Raw genomic sequence first — 16,895 nt, 5'->3', positions numbered from 1 at the left:
CTTTAAAAATTATTAACTGTTTTCAGACCACTAGTTGTATGACTACTAAGAACACTGTACTTGCTTTTTTCCAAGCAAGAAAAGCATCAATGCTTTTGAATTGTCTTCTGATGTAGGCTCAGCAGTCATAACACAGTATTTCAGATGCATAAGCCATTTTGTGTAAAATAAAGACACAGACATAAGATATAGTAAGAAGTATTAAGTGAATAAAACTTAATGTGCTGGATCCCTTGAATTTGTCTGGATTTATCATATGAAATGATAACAGTATAGCAATATTTAGATGTGACTGTTTTCAAACCTCAAATCAAGTATTCACTCAGGACAGACAAATTCATGATTATCCTAACTTTGCTAGGTTTGCCAAATAATACTTGTTTACAAAATATTAATATTTAACTTTAAATAAAAAGTTATATCCAAACATTAACCAGACTACTTCTTGCATAGCACTCTCAATATTCAGTTCACTTGCACTGGTTTGTGGGTTCGCAAAATAATTCTTAACAATGAGCATGACTTAAAATGAAACCAAAGTATTTCCAGCCAAACAAAATGAGTATGCAACATTAATTTATAAAATCCAGGCAATTATACAGCTTGTTTTGGAACAGCTGTTGAATTAGTAATTTGATATGCATAAGAAACATACTCTTTACCAAGCAATGAGACACAGCAAAGGAGAAATATCATCCTTTCAAATCATATTTTGAATTTGCTTTCTTTTTTTGCCTAAGGCTTAAATTCTTTTAGTTCCATGGCAGAATTTCACAAAAAATTGAAAACAATTAAGAAGCCTTAAATCGAAAGCACTAGAGACAAGCTACCTCCCACTCAGACACAGTACAAATGAAGCAAGGTCATATGAATGAGACTGCTATTACCTCTCAGCTAATTGCACCTGCACAGATAAAGCTCTCAGGTTTACAAAGTGAGCCATTGTTGACACATCATACAACTATCAGTTTCTGGTGAATACATGGAAAACAGAGAGATGAGAATTTACCTCTCTATACATGCTCCTTATATTTTCTACCTAAATTACCCTACATTACCTCAATGAAAAAAGAGCATGCACAGTTCTTAAATCCTAAATGAGTGAAGACCTCAGAGCAGCCTTCTCTTTACAACCTTTAGCAACCTGAAGGACATAAAAGAAACCTGGAGAGGAACTATTTACAAGGGTGTGTAGAGACAGGATAAGGGGGAATGGCTTTAAACAAAAAAGGGTATGTTTCATTAGCTGTAAGAATAAAATCGTTCTCTGTAGAGGGTGATGAGGCACAGGAACAGCCTGCCTAGAGAAGCTGTGGATGTCCCATCCCTGTTTAAGGCCAGACTGGATGGGACTCTGAGCAACTTTGTTGACTGGAAGGTATCCCTCCTCATGGCAAGGGGGATGGAACTAGATGACCTTCAAGTCCCTTCCAGCCCAGGATATTTTATGACTATTAGATGAGAGAAGGAAGAGCTTGAATTCCTAATCAAAAGCAAAGAGAAGTTGGAAAAAAAAGCTGACAATACTTACTGAGTTAAATCTTGGCCACATTCTGCACACAAGCCTTTCATAACAACAGGATGGCTGCATCCTTCCAGTCTCACCAAGACAGTCCTGAAAAAGACATAGGCATTCCATTTACAGAAGGCAGATTACAGACAAGTAGATTAGTAACCCACAGATTGAATTAATTCAAATAATAAATTCTGGTTATGACTTGAGTGTCAGCCCCTTGAGATATACACTTTTGCCACAACATGGTGAAAAAGACAATCTGTATTTTCAAATTATTAATTTTCACAACTTTAGAAGTCACTGAATCATATACTAAGGTCAGTTTCTAGCCACAGTTTAGCAAGGAAGTTTAATGAGAACAAGTATTATTTGTCCAGAAACAGTTTACATTCACTTACATACAACCCCCCATTAATACCCTACTGAGCTACACAGAAGTGAAAACCAAATGCAGAAACTTCAACATCACAGAACAGCTCAGATTCTCTTTTAAAAATCACTGAGTACAACCACTAACCTAACACTGTCAAGCCCACCACTAAACCATGTCTCTAATCACCATATATGCATGTCTAAAACTCATCCAGGGATGGTGTCTTGACCTCTTCCCTGGGCAGCCCATTCCATTGCTTGACAACCCTTCCTGTGAAGAAATTTCTCCTTATATCCAGTATAAACAACCCTAGCACAACTTGAGGTTATTTCCTCTCCTCCTATTGATATTTGGAATAAGCAACTCCATCTGGCTACAGCCTCCTTTCAGGCAATTGCAGACAGTGATAACGTCCTCCCTTGAACCTACTTTTCTCCAGACTAAACACCCCCAGCTCCCTCAGCCTCACCTGTGCTGAGCACAGGGGCAGACTAGTTCTATACCAACTTAATCTTATTATTTTCATGGCAGATGTATATTGCTTCAATCTTCTCATAAAAATATTTTAATTTCTGATCCTTAAACCTTGACTCATCACATCTTAAAATAAAGACACAGGAATTGATATTTTATTCTATCTTTTAAACAATGGCTAAACCAAACCAGAAATTAGAGCTGGAAACAGAGAAGTGTGACAGTCACTATTCCAAACTCTTTAGAAGACAACTATTTAGTTGGACTATTCAACTTTTCAGCTGAATAGTCCAACTAAAGTATTCCTCATCCAGTTATCAAAATTCCCGGTCTTGAAAATATCATTATTTATTTTCTCTCAAACACTTAACAGTCACTATAAGAGACTTGTTTTCCTCATTACAGATGGAAAAGTGATCTTTCAGGCTTCCTATTTTTAAAAAATTCTAAGAAGCAGATAGCAGTAGTTCAGCTACTACAGAATTTCACCAACTCTGTGATAATGAGCTACAGCATCTCCCTAATATTTAAAACAAATTTTAAAGGTCAAGGAGCTAAAAAAAAAAAAACGCAACAAAAAAGCAAAAAACCCAACAAAATCCAAGCTCTTTCATAAACTGACTGTACTGGTTCAAACCTGTACTGCAATAAGCAGACTGCAACATGAAGAAAACAGTTTTGCATGCCCAAATCTCTCACTCATATATCTGACTACTAAGCATTTGGGAATTCTAAGCAGAAATTCAGTTTCTAAATAATACCTGCAACTGCTTACTTGCAGTGTGCCCCTTGCTCTTCAACAACCAGAAAAATGATGACTCTACTAACAAAACTGAAGTTCATGCCTACAGTGAGGATTATTTTCCTCCTTGAGAGCAAAAACTAGATTCAGGTCAGGTTTATTTCAAAAGCAGTTTTCACAAGCCATCATACTACCAATATTCCCATTTACAAAAGTGCAGATCTATGTCCTTCTCACTGGCAGCCATTATCTACTTGGAAATTTCACCTCCTCTTCCTATGTAGGCATCTTAGATCTCTTTTTTTAAAAACATGGTATGTATTTCACAGAAAACAAATAACAAGTCTTGGCTTTTTAAAAGAACTACACAAGACAAAGTATTCTAGCGGCCCTTCACTAGTGGCAATTCACTGTGTGATTATTTCACACATTTCACAGAATTTTGGTCTCCTCTCATCCCCTATGTTTGCATTATTTCATTTGACTCTTGACTCTGCCTTTTACCTTGATTCATTGCTAAGCTCTTTTTTAAGCTACTAATGTACATTAATGACCGTGTCAGAATTTTTCATTCTCACCATGTGTTCAGTTTATGAATCAGAAATTACAGACACGTCTAAAAGACAAAAAATGTGCCCCATGGTACAAGGTACAGAAACATGCTTAAGAGATTACAGTGCCTGAGTTTATACCCCAAATGAATTGGTTTTCAATAGTTCAGAAGAAAAAATGCCAGCTTAGAAGCCACAATATCTCTAGACATTCTTTACTTCGCAGTCAAGGTAACCTCACACTCCAGGTATGCAACAGGAGAAGCTGGTATACTCCTGGATGAGATGTGATTCAAAACAGAACATGCAAGAGCAATGATTTTTATAAGAAAATTAGAGTTCTAAATTACTCATTGATACTGCTCCTAAACAGCACCTCTGTACCTTATCTCAAACCAAGCATGCCACTAAATAGCAGTTTTGCCCCTGCAAAATCTAAACATAACCAGAACTTCTGGCCACACTTACCTGTGCTGGAGATAAAACAAAAGTACATGATACAAAGTCCTCTGTCATATTGTTCTCTGTGATGCTTAACTCTAAGAACAGAGGAAGAACTCCAGACCCCTGATAAACTTCTGAGCAACATACAACCAAAGGGTCAAGTTTCAATTACAACTGTCAGAGTCTTAGGGAGACATCTCTCAGGGAAAAAGCCAAACATTACTTGGTGCTGCAGAAAGAAAGCCTGAACTCTACTAAGGCCTAGGCATACTTAAATTTTAGCACATGTGTTTTAATTACTAAAAAGGAACAAACACAGATCTCAAAAAGGAACAAACACAGATCTCAAGAAGAATGATTTTTTTTTAATTTCACACCTGGAAGCTCTCCTTTTATTGTTGAAGTGAGGGATTTTCAAAATGCAATTGCCAAGTTCGAAGCCAATTATCAGACAAAAGTGAGCTTAATCCAAATGTGCATGTCTGGTTTTAAATAGCTGCATAAACCAAACACAGGTTCAGGGCCTGACCTCTTCTCGGGGTTGTAAGTGAAACCCACCTAGAAGAACACAGCCTTTCCCTATTGCATTTCTGCAAAGAAAAACAGATTTCCCCTCCTACCCCTTCAAATAAGAGGAACTAGGACACTTTACTGCTGGCAACATTAACAGCATCTTCATCTTCTTTAGGATCCACAAGATGATAAGCAGAGCTAATTGGCTACTTCAACAATAGCACTCCAAGGAAACCACCTGAAAAGGTGTAAAATCTTTTTCTAGTTTTACAAACTGTCCCAACTGTGCTGATAAGCTAGGTGAAGCAACTGGGTAAGAACCACTGCACTGTGACAAGCAAACTTCTTTTTATGAGTAACCATGGAAGTGGTAGATCATTCCAATACCCAGTCTGATAGCTAAATGACTGCAACAGAACCATAAACTACGCACATGGTTTCTTTAGTACAATGAAACTTGAACTAATAAGTAAGAAAACCCAGTCTGGGCCCCTACTCACATTCCTTCCAGAAGTACTTGTAAGCAACACAGAAATTAGATGTGCCATTAAGGTAAAATTTTACTTTTTGTGGCCACAATTATGAAAAGGAACAGGTATTTACCAACAGCCTCAGGATGTAGCTGATGATAAGCTCATCACTGTTCTCCCAGTACTGACACACACCCTATTTCTAAACCAAGTCTTTTAACAATATCTGCTTTAAATAAGCAGCATGGTAAAGCAAAAAGAAAGAAAACAAAAACCAAAAAAAACAAAAAAAAAACCCCCAAAAAAACCCAAAAAAAAACCCACACCAAAAAAACCCCAAAAAACAAGGGGAAAAGCTTTCATGAAATCCAACATGAACATTTTGCTTTTATTAACAAAGGAAGTCAATGCCTGTGATAATCCTAAGGCCTGGTCACTACTGTTGACTCCAAATGGAAGTACTTTGATCAAGCATAACCATGGCACTGGTTCCTGGTAACTGAATTACATTGGAAAGTCAAAACAGAGTTCTTCTATTTGTGCTACACCACAGTTGTAGCAACCACTCTACTAGATCAAGGGCCCATTGTAAACAAAAAGCATTCCCCTAAACATTTCATTATTGCTTGAATTTTTTTTGTTGGTTGGTCTTTTTTTTCAGCATGATCTAACACTTCCAGCAGCAAGTGCAGGAGTTACAGAAGAACAGAAACAATAACTTCTTGAGATTTTTTTTTCCATAATAAGCAAACTGCCTGCATCGGGAGGGGCTGGCCAGCTGCAGCACATGAGTACAGTGGCCATAAGATGTCTTCATCGTTGTCTTCAGTAAAGCTCTGTATCTTAAGGACACTCAGCATAACACAGTAGAATAGAAAGGTTCCCTCTGTTACTCAGAACAAGTCTAACCTGACTGTACATTAACCATGGCCTTCTATTACAGCTTGGCTTCACTTCCAGAGGCAACAGCTCCAATGTCATGCTGCCAGTCATGCTGCCAGAGAAAGGCAATGGCCTACTTTCTTTACTCCCCACCCTCATGTTTCCTCTGAAAGCCCACCCCCTCCTCTGGCACTACCAGAAAAGATGATTTCAGTACCCTGCAAGGTCGAACTCACTAGTCCTAACCAAGTTTTCTGCTGGTTTTAGAGTTAAGCAGCTGGTAAGACCAGTCCATCAAGGGTGACGGATCAAAGCTGCAAACATTCCACAAACAGGGCTAAGACTGGGGAAAGACAGACACAGTTTGAGCAACTCATATTTTCTCTCACCAGGCCACTTTGTTAGCATTTATCTTGCCTATCTGTAAAGACTAGCTCGGACAACTCCAAGTCATGGAAACGTAAGTTTTATTTATTATCCTAAAGTCTGCTTCAAGCTACCATGCATTGGCATTGAAAATATAGTGCAAATTCACAAGATGAAGCTACTGCCCTGCACTGACTTGTATCTCATGGGAGTGCTCACAGCCAAGCAATTGCTGGATTTCCTCAGGTCTGTTTGGTATAAAGAGAGACATCAAATACCACAACAGACACACACACCAAGTTGTCACTGTGATCCCTTAAAGCTGCTGCCCTCAATCTGTTGCCATGTGCCCTTCCAATTTGCATCAGAAGATGTCTAAGTGTACTAATGCAGCAAAAGGAGATGCTGGAGTGCAAGTGAACAGAAGTCGCTACTCTGGTTCGGCAGAATGCTCAAGGCGGTGTTACTGGCAAACTCTTAAGGGGTAAAAATACCAAATGAACATATCTTCAGAACAATGATTATTAATACCAAATATTACCGAATCAACCAACTGATCTAGAACAAATACAAGCACAAAATCCTTTAGCTGTCAGATGAAGTCAGAAACAACCTAAAGCCTGCTTCTACAGTTTCATTAGTCCGATTTCTGAAACACTGACATTTTTGTTTGCTTACACCAGAACAGTATTTTGTGGTGTGTCTGCAGCATTTAGAACCCCTACTAACAGCCCTTATGATTAATTTACATCAAACCACAGCCTTTGTTACATAGGACTCCAGTTTTGTAGCAAGGATATTTTCAAAGCCTGAATCACCTTAGCCTCACCATGTAAGAGTATATAACAACTGGATGTGTATATTTAACTCTCATTAATATCTGTGAGGAAGCAGAGAGTCCTTGAATAATTGATAAAATATACCAGGGATTCACAAAGACACTTGGTACTTGTTGCTACAGGTAACACATGGCCTACAGCCTCTTCAAGCTGTTGGAGGAAATGTTCACTACAGCAGCCACTTAACCTACATTCAAGGATAGCAAACACACAGAGTTGCATTTCAAATGTGCATGAACCCCAAAGGCCTCATCCAAACAAGTCAGGCCTTTTGATAAAATCCCCCAAAACCTAAAGAACTCCCATACCCTAACCTAGACAACTAGGTAACAACGGCTGTGAGCAGTAGCTCATAGAAAGCACAGTTCACACTTGAAGGCATAATCTCAGCTCTCCAAAGCTAATAGGGAAATTACTGGTCTTGAGATTATTTTTCCTCTGTTAAATACAGACAATTCACAACTAGAAGCTAATGTGTTGTAAACTTTTTTCTTCTACTTTTCAGGCAAAATACCTATTCAGGTTGAGACTAAGGTCATAAATGCCAAGAGAAACATGGGCCTGGAGTTTCTGGGTTTTATTTATAATGCAAAAAACATCTTGAGCTTGAAGTAAGCCTACTTCCATGATTTGCAAGACTTTAAGTATTTCCATTTACTTCTGGAGAAGAGTTTGCATTAAAAGCAAGGAGACAACCCTCTTTCACCTTCTACACAGACATCTGTTGAACAGCTTCTTGCACATTTCAAAAAGCCACTTCTAAGAGTTAACAATGCATAACAAAAAGGTACCAAAAAACCTAAACAAATGGGCTTGCAGTGCCCTTTACATAAGATCTAGTAAATCTTTCAAAGATTATTTACCATGTGTTTTTTATTTAGAACATTTTAAACCAGAAGTATTATTACTTAGGTGAATTCAAGACTTTTTCTTTTGAAGGGAGAAGGTAAAAATACAATTCTCAGTGCTTTTACATAGAACTCCTTTAAAACACAGAAATTAAAAAAGATGCAAGCTGTAACTCTGTAACTTGTATCTGTAGCAATAAGTACTTCTAGTAATCAGAAGAAAACAGGCTGTCATAGCTCAGTAATTCATTTAAGCAATAAACAGCTCTGCAGCTCACTCCCCCATTATTGTTGTCAACTGCTGACATTACCTTTATGAATTTGCTTTGCTATTGCCACTTCTCTCTGACTGCAGTGTTAGTCATGCAGCAGCTCTCAAATACCTGCTGCAAAACTCCACCTGGGAGTTGAGGAACATCCATCTGACAGCAGGATCAATCCAAATCTATGCAATGAACCCTAGCAATCTAAGTGGCACTTACAAATTCGAAGTTACTGTATAGCCTGTAGTGACTGTATCGGAAGAACAGGAATTAACCTAAACCTGCAATTTTCTCAAACCACACTTCAACTTACACATCAGTACTCAAGAATGGTACTCGCAGATGAACTGCTGCAAATTCAGACAACAGTCTTGGACTAATTCCACTGCTGACTAATTTTTGTTTTTTTCAGGCATACACCTCTCTCTGAGATAAAGGCACATAATTTCCCCCTTATCTCAGACTAACTTACCACCGCATTCCTCCTATGCCCAGGCAAGATCACATGTAATTACCAGAACAAATCTGGTTTGCCTCCTGCACCTGTAGGTTCACATCTAGAGAAACAGCAACAGATGAACACCAAAACAGCCTGGACACCAAAGCAGAGAAAGTTGACTCAGCATTTCAAACACAAACACACACTCACAGAGCTATAAACACACATACATCAAAGCTGTAAACATGGGGCTTTACTTCCTCCTGTGCAAAGAAATCTGGGAGGATCCTGTCATCTCTCCCCCTCTGCATTGGAAAGCTGCATCTATTAACAGAATATTGCACCTTCTCCAAACATTTTATCACTTTTCCCACTAAAACCATACACTTAGGCAATCCCAGTCCCTTTGTCTGTTACTTCCAAACAACAAATAAAATGGGAAGAAGCTTACCACAGGATGCACAATCCTCAAGTCTAACAGCTTCCTCCCATCCTTTCCCTTTATAGATACTGTGGCAAACTGATCTGGACACTATATCCTGTGAGCTCTCCTCTGGGACTTGCTGCTAAACCAGATGAACACAGTTACATAGGAAAAATTAACAACTCTTAACACCCTTAAGAGCAATTATGAACCAAAGTGTCCTAAGTTACACCACAGCGTTCGAACGAGGAGCAGCAGCTCCACATCTGACAACAACCATATGACAGCAACAGCATCATGTGAACCCAGAAACCCAACACACTCTGAAAGCAGAGGACAATAGCTTAGAAAGCAACCCAGTTTTAGGTGTGATAAATAGCTGTAAAGCTGACGAAGATCTCTTCTTGAGCAATGTTTTCCTTGGCTAGGGCCACCTGCCTCCCCTCGGTCCTTCTGTGAATGAGAATCCACAGCATTCACCCCACTAAGCTTGGACCAAGACCTTTTCGAATGCTGTGAAGCCTTAGATGCCATTTTTAAACTAGAAAACAACGGAAAGCAAACAAATAGACATTATTCAGTTCTACTGTATCAAAATCACTGCCTCATGCTACACTGTTTCTTAGAACAGTTGTAGAAAAGCCATTACAGGTTTGTTGTTTTTTTCTTTTCATCTATTAGTGCAATAGTCACCTGGCAATATCCCAACTCTTGTCTTAAAAAAGGAAGCATTTCCTTTAACACAGCAACACTATGTTATAGAAAACCAGGGGAGTCTTTCCATCTTCTAAAGCCTTTTTAAGACCAGCAGTCTCTCCGGCTGGTCACAGTTCTATCCTTCCCCTATTTCCAATTCTGCAGGTCTAACTTCAGCATAACCAAACCTAGACAAAATGTATAATCAAGATCCTTAAACTGTAACCTATAATGCATTACCTGCTCTCCAGGAAGTCATTTCATGCTCCTCTATTCGCTTTAAAACACAATTACTGCCAATTCAGCTATCCATATATAGCAGAAGACCTTAACTTAACCTTTGTTTTTTAACTACACAAAATAGACATCTATAAGAATATTTGATAAGTGACAACTTACAATTAATTGTCTATTATCATTTTTCAAAAGAGGTCCCAAAAATTAAAAGTTGACAGTTCTTTACTGAACCTTGAGGCTAGTATGTCCCATCTGCAAGTATTTTTATATACTCTTGTTAATGCTTAAGAATTTGCAATACCATCACCCCATATTCACTTTTATTTAGCAAGTTCAAATGTCTCATTAACCATTTACCTAAGGAGAGTCTTCAACTAGATAAATCTGACCTTGAAAATCCAAACAGCTGTGATCCCTGCTAGGGCTAGCTCCTAAGTTAACACCAAACATAGAGTCATCAAAGCAGAAAGTTCCAAGTAAGATGCAAATTGTACCACTGAGGTTCCTCAAGAGAAAAAAAAAACAAACTCTTTGGGTCAAGACAAACTTTCAGAACAATTCAAAGATAAAGTCTTGTCGCTCGCTCCCTTCTTCAAACTTTTCCAACCCTTCCCAGGACAAATATCTAAGTATTGTGCAACGTAAAAATTAAAGGTCTCAATGCAGTCCTCCCGTGAGAATTTTTGTCCATACATTTTCTCTTCAGAAGAGGAAAAACTGCAGAAAACCATGTCACACTTGCTGAGAATAAACAACACGCACACTTGCCTTTGAAAAAGACCACTTTTCTAAACAACTCTAGTATTAAAGTAAAGCTCAAAAATATCCTGAAGAAATTAGACAGCAATAACTAAGAAAGAAAATCCATTCCCATTTGGGTAAAACTACAATCTATTTCCAGCACAGACATCTACAAACCAATGTTTTTAAAAAACTGCTATAACCAGTTTGTAGTTCTGCAATGGGATGGATAAAACAGTACCATGAGCTATCTCATTTTGTCTGCTGGCCCACAGATTCACACACAGCAAAAAGTCCTCAAGCTCAAGTAAGATGAGCAGCTCATAGTACAAACTAAGAGAGCAGAAAATTCCCTGGTTTGTGAGGAACCTTGTAAGGATAAGAATGTTACTAAAGACTATAATACAAAATGCCGAATGGAACATACACAACCTCAAAAATGTTATTCCCCAGTGTTGTTACTTATTAAATGTCATTTATTCCCCTGATGACTCCACTGGCATTTACACAATCACTTTGATCTGACCTATCTATGGGCTACTGCTGAAAGGATAAATTACTCCTCCCTCCCCTACACCACACTCCTGTTGAAGCAACTGAACAAAATGAGGGAATTGATTACCATGGCTCATTTTACAGGAGATTGGGCGGGAAGGACGAGAAACCAAGGCAACTATAACTATATTATTTACAACACCCTACTCAATGCAAGCTGAAGGCACTCAAGTTTGAGCATCCCTTCCAGCCATCTCTCATATTAGCATGAAGTAACCAGGAAACTATGGTCTAAGAAAACCACACTGAGAAAAACGGCATACACAAGGCTGCTACAACCACACTACTGGTAAATTCCAAGCCTGATGCCCATTTCCAACCAAACCTGACTGAGCAGCTTGATCCTCTTAGATAAAGAAGCTCCTACAAGTTTTGTGAAATCATGGCCATGTAAAGAAAAGGAACTTTGTCTTCTACCATTCAGTAAAATTTTATGATCTTCCAACTTGTTAGGTGCCTAGGAATAGGCAAAAGAGAAGGCAATGAAAGACAAAAGCCCTCATTTAGAACCTGCATCTTTTTCACTATCCAGCTCAACCAAACACCAGAGAAATAGCCTTCTTGTAATGTTTCTTGGTATCACAGTATATGGCAAAAAGGAGTGGGGGAAAATTTAAAAAAAAAAAGAGATGAAAGTCAGAAAGATGCTTACTGAAACTTACTACAAAAATAATGGGATGAATTCAGGCATAAAAAGGAATTAGACAAGATATAGTAAGTTAGGATTGTTAAGTATTATTCAACAATCCTCAATGTTTGGTACTGAGAGGTTTTTTAGATTTATAACTTCATTAAATATTTGCCAGGATATTATGAAAACATTTGTGTCTAACAAACAGCAAGGTGCTTTTTCCTGTAGTTTGTTAGAAGTGCCACCACTTTAAAATAAACTGCAGTTTATTGGCATTTTTTCCTTCTGGGAAGACTGTAAGATACATGATACTGGGAAATGGCCTTAAGTGGACAGTAAAATAGATGCCAAGCCTATGTGACATTAGATAACCAAAAGAAGATATTATTTTAAAAATATATAATCTTGTTTCTGGCACAAGAAAAATACCAAGCAATGACACAAAAATCCAGTTTTAGAGAACAAATCCCCACTACTTTCCTGCTATATTCTCCAAAACCAAGAAACAACAAGTTTTGCTTCACTAGGATCTGGACAGTTAAAAAAAGATTTTTATTACAACATAAATATACTCTGTAGAAGAATGTGAATTTTCACTATTAAAGGTGAAAATTTGCTATGTGGTAAGACACAAAGATACCCAGGTTAAATATATAGGTAACAAATATTTCAGAAGACTCTTCTAATGTGAACCAAACAAGACACTTTCAATAGTCTGTCCCATCAGTAGGGCAATCACTTTATATTAGAAACGCTTATGTAAGTATTTGCATAAAGCATTAATACTGACCCAACCCAGAATCCTGCCAGACCTGTAGCAGCTTCAGAATTACTAACCCTAATGGATAACTGGCACTAATAACACACAGAGCAGTGCAGGATTTTTGGCATTTTATTTGTTGCTCCTGCTACCTGTCAAAATTATGTTTCATTAACACCAAAGGCCTTTCATTAACTGCTTCCTGTACTCCTTGTTATTTACAGTCCTAAAAGGTTAGACACCTTTTCTCTCAAGTTTCAGTCTGACATGTGGTGCAAGCCTACCTCTGCAAGAATAAGCAAAAGCTAACTACTGCCTGCATCCTTGGGCTCTTCCCTGGGGAAAGTCTGCACCCTTGTCAATGCTAAAAAGCGGGTAATAACACTACAAAAAATTAAGTGCCATAAATGTGCAAAATTACTTCCATGCAGCAAAAGATTTCATCTTGCACGTTATATGAAAGAAAAATTATCAAAAGTTATAAATGTATCTTCTTAACTGGGAGAGACTTTTGCTAAACGATGTATTTATTTCCAGAAATATTATGACCTAACTGACAAAGAAGAAAACTCAGCCACTCATATTGTTTATCCTCAAATAAAAAGGTTTGATCAACTTATGTTCTCATGTTCTAATGAAAAGGAAAAATACTTTGAATAGAAACAGTACTTCTACAGTGTTTCAGGGTTTGAAAAATACTTGCAAATATCTTAGAGATAGATAGAATTCAGTACTAAATCAGCCAAGTTCATTTTTCTAAAGGTGGCATGGCACCTACCATTCTGGATAGTTTAGATTAGAAAAAGGGCATCTTCTGCAGATGATGAATAAATTTCAGCTATGTTACTTACTTTAATCACACCAGTGTTTTAATAATGCAAGATTTTAACACATATTGAAATATTGTTAGTGAAATGTTATTATTTCAATTCCACAAAACAGGAAGCCACAGGCAAGAGGTTAAATGTTTGCAAAAAAAAGACTTTTAAGTGACCAAAGAAATGTAGTTATGTCTTCAATTACTGACCAGTTCTACTACCCCTAGGTCATGCTTATTCTGCCTCTTCACTTGAGCTTCTCCCTTGCACTCACCCAGTAAATACCACTGCAACAAGCAACAGAGGAACCTGGCTGAAAAGTCAGAACTCCAGAAGCATAATGCCTAGCAATGGTCAATATCAAATACAATCTTTCAGTTGTGTAAGATATAAATATTCCAGAAGCCAAGAACAGTGGTAATAAAGAACACCATTTATACTCTAATTGTTTCAAAGCAAGGACTTACTAATTATAATCAAGTGACTCATGACAAGACAAATCCAGTAAGAACAGTGTATAAAAATTGGTGCACTCCTGTCCATGAAGTAAACATTGAGCAAAGCTAAAACTAAAATGCTACTAAATCAGCAGCAGACCCAGACTACTTTAAATTGATTATATTTCTCACTTACAATATTTTTAGTTTGATTTTCCTTCCAAGTGCTTAGCTAGCACAATGAAAAACCTAAAGTTATCTCCACTTTTATTCAGTGCTAGCAACATGAATTTCATCATGCATATGGCGTTTTAAAATCTCAGCTTGCACTTTTAAGATATTTTTTAGTCTGACCTAGCATTGACGGTACCTTTGTTCTACATTGGTATTAAAGACTGCCCATGCTGCACCAGATGCAAGAACAGAATGCTGATGTAGCACAAAAGGAAAGCCACCATCTTATCTCAGAAGGAGATATCTCTATAGCAAGAAGCACACAGCTTGCACCCCCTCAGTAGCACATTATAATGACTGACTGATACAAAAATGCACCAGACTGGTTTTTTTCTTGAACCTTTCAGAGCCCTCATACACAGATGTTTTGCATATACTAGTGAATTTCAATCAAGAAAGTTTAGGTCTGGCTGCTCTCACCAAGTGCAATCAAAGTAAATAGCTTGCCGTCATAAAAGAGAGGAAGTACATTGTTTAACTGGTTTCCTGCTGAGAAAGAATAAATCTGCTTTAAGTACAGGGTAGCAGGCTATTCGCCCAACTTAACCTAGAAATCTGAGCGCCCCCTATCTATCAGGCATTTAAGAATTTAAAAGTCAACAAACATTCAGCTTTATCAAGACAGACTCATTGCTAAACTACAGGGGAAAAAGTCCCTTGCCCTTCTGGAAGATAAAATCGTGGTTGTACTTGTAGTCTTATACATTAAAATATCGACAGCATTAAAAACATTTAGACTGCTAATATTATGCGTAAGGTATTTAATAATTTTAAAATGCCTCGCTGCACTGTTGTTTCTCATTAAAATTCCTTCTATGGAGCATAGAATGATCTGTTTATTCCCCGAGTTTTGCACCAACCTAACCGCCAAAGTAAGAAAAGTATATTAGGAGAAGAGGCAGTAGGCAGAAACTGATACACAGGAAGTTCCGCCTGAACACGGGGAACAACTTCTTTATCGTGCTGGTGACTGTACACTAGAAGAGGTTTCCCAGACTGTGGAGCCTCCCTCACTACAGACATCCCAGAACCATCTGGATGTAATCCCGTTCAATATGCCGTAGGGCGACGCTGCATGCGCAGCGAGGTTGGACCACTGTGGTCCCTTTCAACCTAACTCATTCTGTGGTTTTGTGATTTCTAAGTAGTGTTTCCAGTAAGCGCAGTGCTTAGAGAACCCCCTACACAGCAGGAGGGACGTAGGCGCTCTCTGAGACAGAGCTCGCTCACACCAAAGGGCTCAGCTCCGAAACACCACGGGGAGTGGACCACGATCCCTCGGCACCTCCCCGGCCGCTTCCTCCTCCTTCTCCTCGCACGGCGCCTTCCCTGCGCATAGCCCCGGAGGACGGGCCTTTGTGAGCAGGGCCCGGCCCGGCCCCGCGTCCCGCCGAGGCCGCCCGCGCCGCGCGCCCGCACTCACCCGGGTGCGATGACCTGGCCGGGCCGCGCGCAGAGCTCGCGCACCACGCCGGGCCGCTCCGCGCGCAGCCTGCGCTCGGGGCCGCCGCGCTGCGAGCGGGCGGAGGCGCCGCTGGCCGCGGGCGGCAGCGGCGCGGCGGCGGGGCCGGCGGGGCGCGGGGCGGGCGGAGGCGGCAGCGGGGCGCAGAGCGCCAGCACCGACCCGATCTGCACCGCCGCCCCCACCGACACCTTCCACTCTAGCAGACGCAGCGGCCGCGGGCCGGGAGCGCGAATCTCCGCCACCGACGCCGGGCCCTCCGCGCCGGGTCCACCGCCCCGCTCCGGCCGCTCATCCATCGCCCCGGCTGGGGGGCGGAGAGTGGGTCAGGGGTGCCCGGCAGTGGGGCCGGACCTGGCGCTGCCGCCGCCGGGGGGCGTACGGGGCGCCCCGATAGTCACCGGCGGCGCCGACGGCGGCGGGGTCACGGCGGCTCCGCGCAGGCGCCGCGCTGCGCGTCCGGCCGCGCTTAAAGGCACAGGCGCGGGCGGCGCGGGGAGGAACTGCGGCGCTCCGCGACCCCGCCCGCCCTCAGCGGTGTCACAGAACCGGAACTGGAGACACTCCCCGCTTCGGACCTGCGGGCATCGTCAATCCCCACTTCTGGCCCTGCACAGAACACCCCTAGAATCACATCGTGTGCCTGAGAGCGTTGTCCGAAGCTTTCTTGAACTCTGTCAGGCTTGGTGCTGTGACCACTTCCCTGGGGAGCCTGTGCCGGTGGTCAGCCATCCTCTGGTTGAAGAACCTTTTATTTTCTTATTATCCAGCTCCCTTGGTTTAGTCCCAGCCAGCAGCCACGCCCTACGCAGCCACTTTCTCACTGCCCTACCTGAGGAACTGGGGAGAGTCTTGGAAGGTTAAAAGCTGGAAAACTCATGGGTTAAAATGAAGAAAGTTTAATAGGAAAACCAAAAGCCATGTGCACAAACAAAGCAAAACAAGGAATTGATTCACTGCTTCCCATGGGCAGGAGGTGTTCAGCCATCCCCAGGAGAGCAGAGCCCCATCACATGTGACAAATTGGGAATACAAACACCATCGCTCCATCATCCCTCCTTCCTCCCTCCACTTTATTTACAGACCATGATGTCATGTGGTCTGGAATATCCCTTTGGTCAGTTGGTGTCACCTGTCCTGGCTGTGTCTCCTCCCAACCTCCCAAGCACCCCCACATTCA

At 40.5% G+C, this 16,895-nt stretch overlaps 1 protein-coding gene across 4 annotated transcripts in view; it reads right to left on the bottom strand.

Moving 5' to 3' along the window:
* Window positions 1-16,183, bottom strand: part of CTDP1 (CTD phosphatase subunit 1) — a 96,040-nt gene extending 79,857 nt beyond the window's left edge. For 2 of the 4 annotated variants that reach the window (XM_030265607.4, XM_072924197.1), the window contains exons 1-2: window positions 15,677-16,177; window positions 1,532-1,615 (exon numbers count right to left, since the gene is read on the bottom strand). In XM_030265607.4, the coding sequence (XP_030121467.4) occupies window positions 1,532-1,615; window positions 15,677-16,014 (422 nt within the window). In that variant the 5' untranslated portion in view covers window positions 16,015-16,177. Of the gene's footprint in view, window positions 1-1,531; window positions 1,616-15,676 lie in introns of all 4 variants that reach the window. The other 2 variants (XR_012053956.1, XM_072924198.1) reach the window with 2 other exon arrangements.
* Between the last annotated feature and the right edge of the window lie 712 nt (window positions 16,184-16,895).

The sequence above is a fragment of the Taeniopygia guttata genome, chromosome 2 (assembly GCF_048771995.1).
Source record: "Taeniopygia guttata chromosome 2, bTaeGut7.mat, whole genome shotgun sequence".
NCBI classification, from domain to species: Eukaryota; Metazoa; Chordata; class Aves; order Passeriformes; family Estrildidae; genus Taeniopygia; species Taeniopygia guttata.
This window is presented reverse-complemented; position numbering and strand designations above follow the sequence as displayed.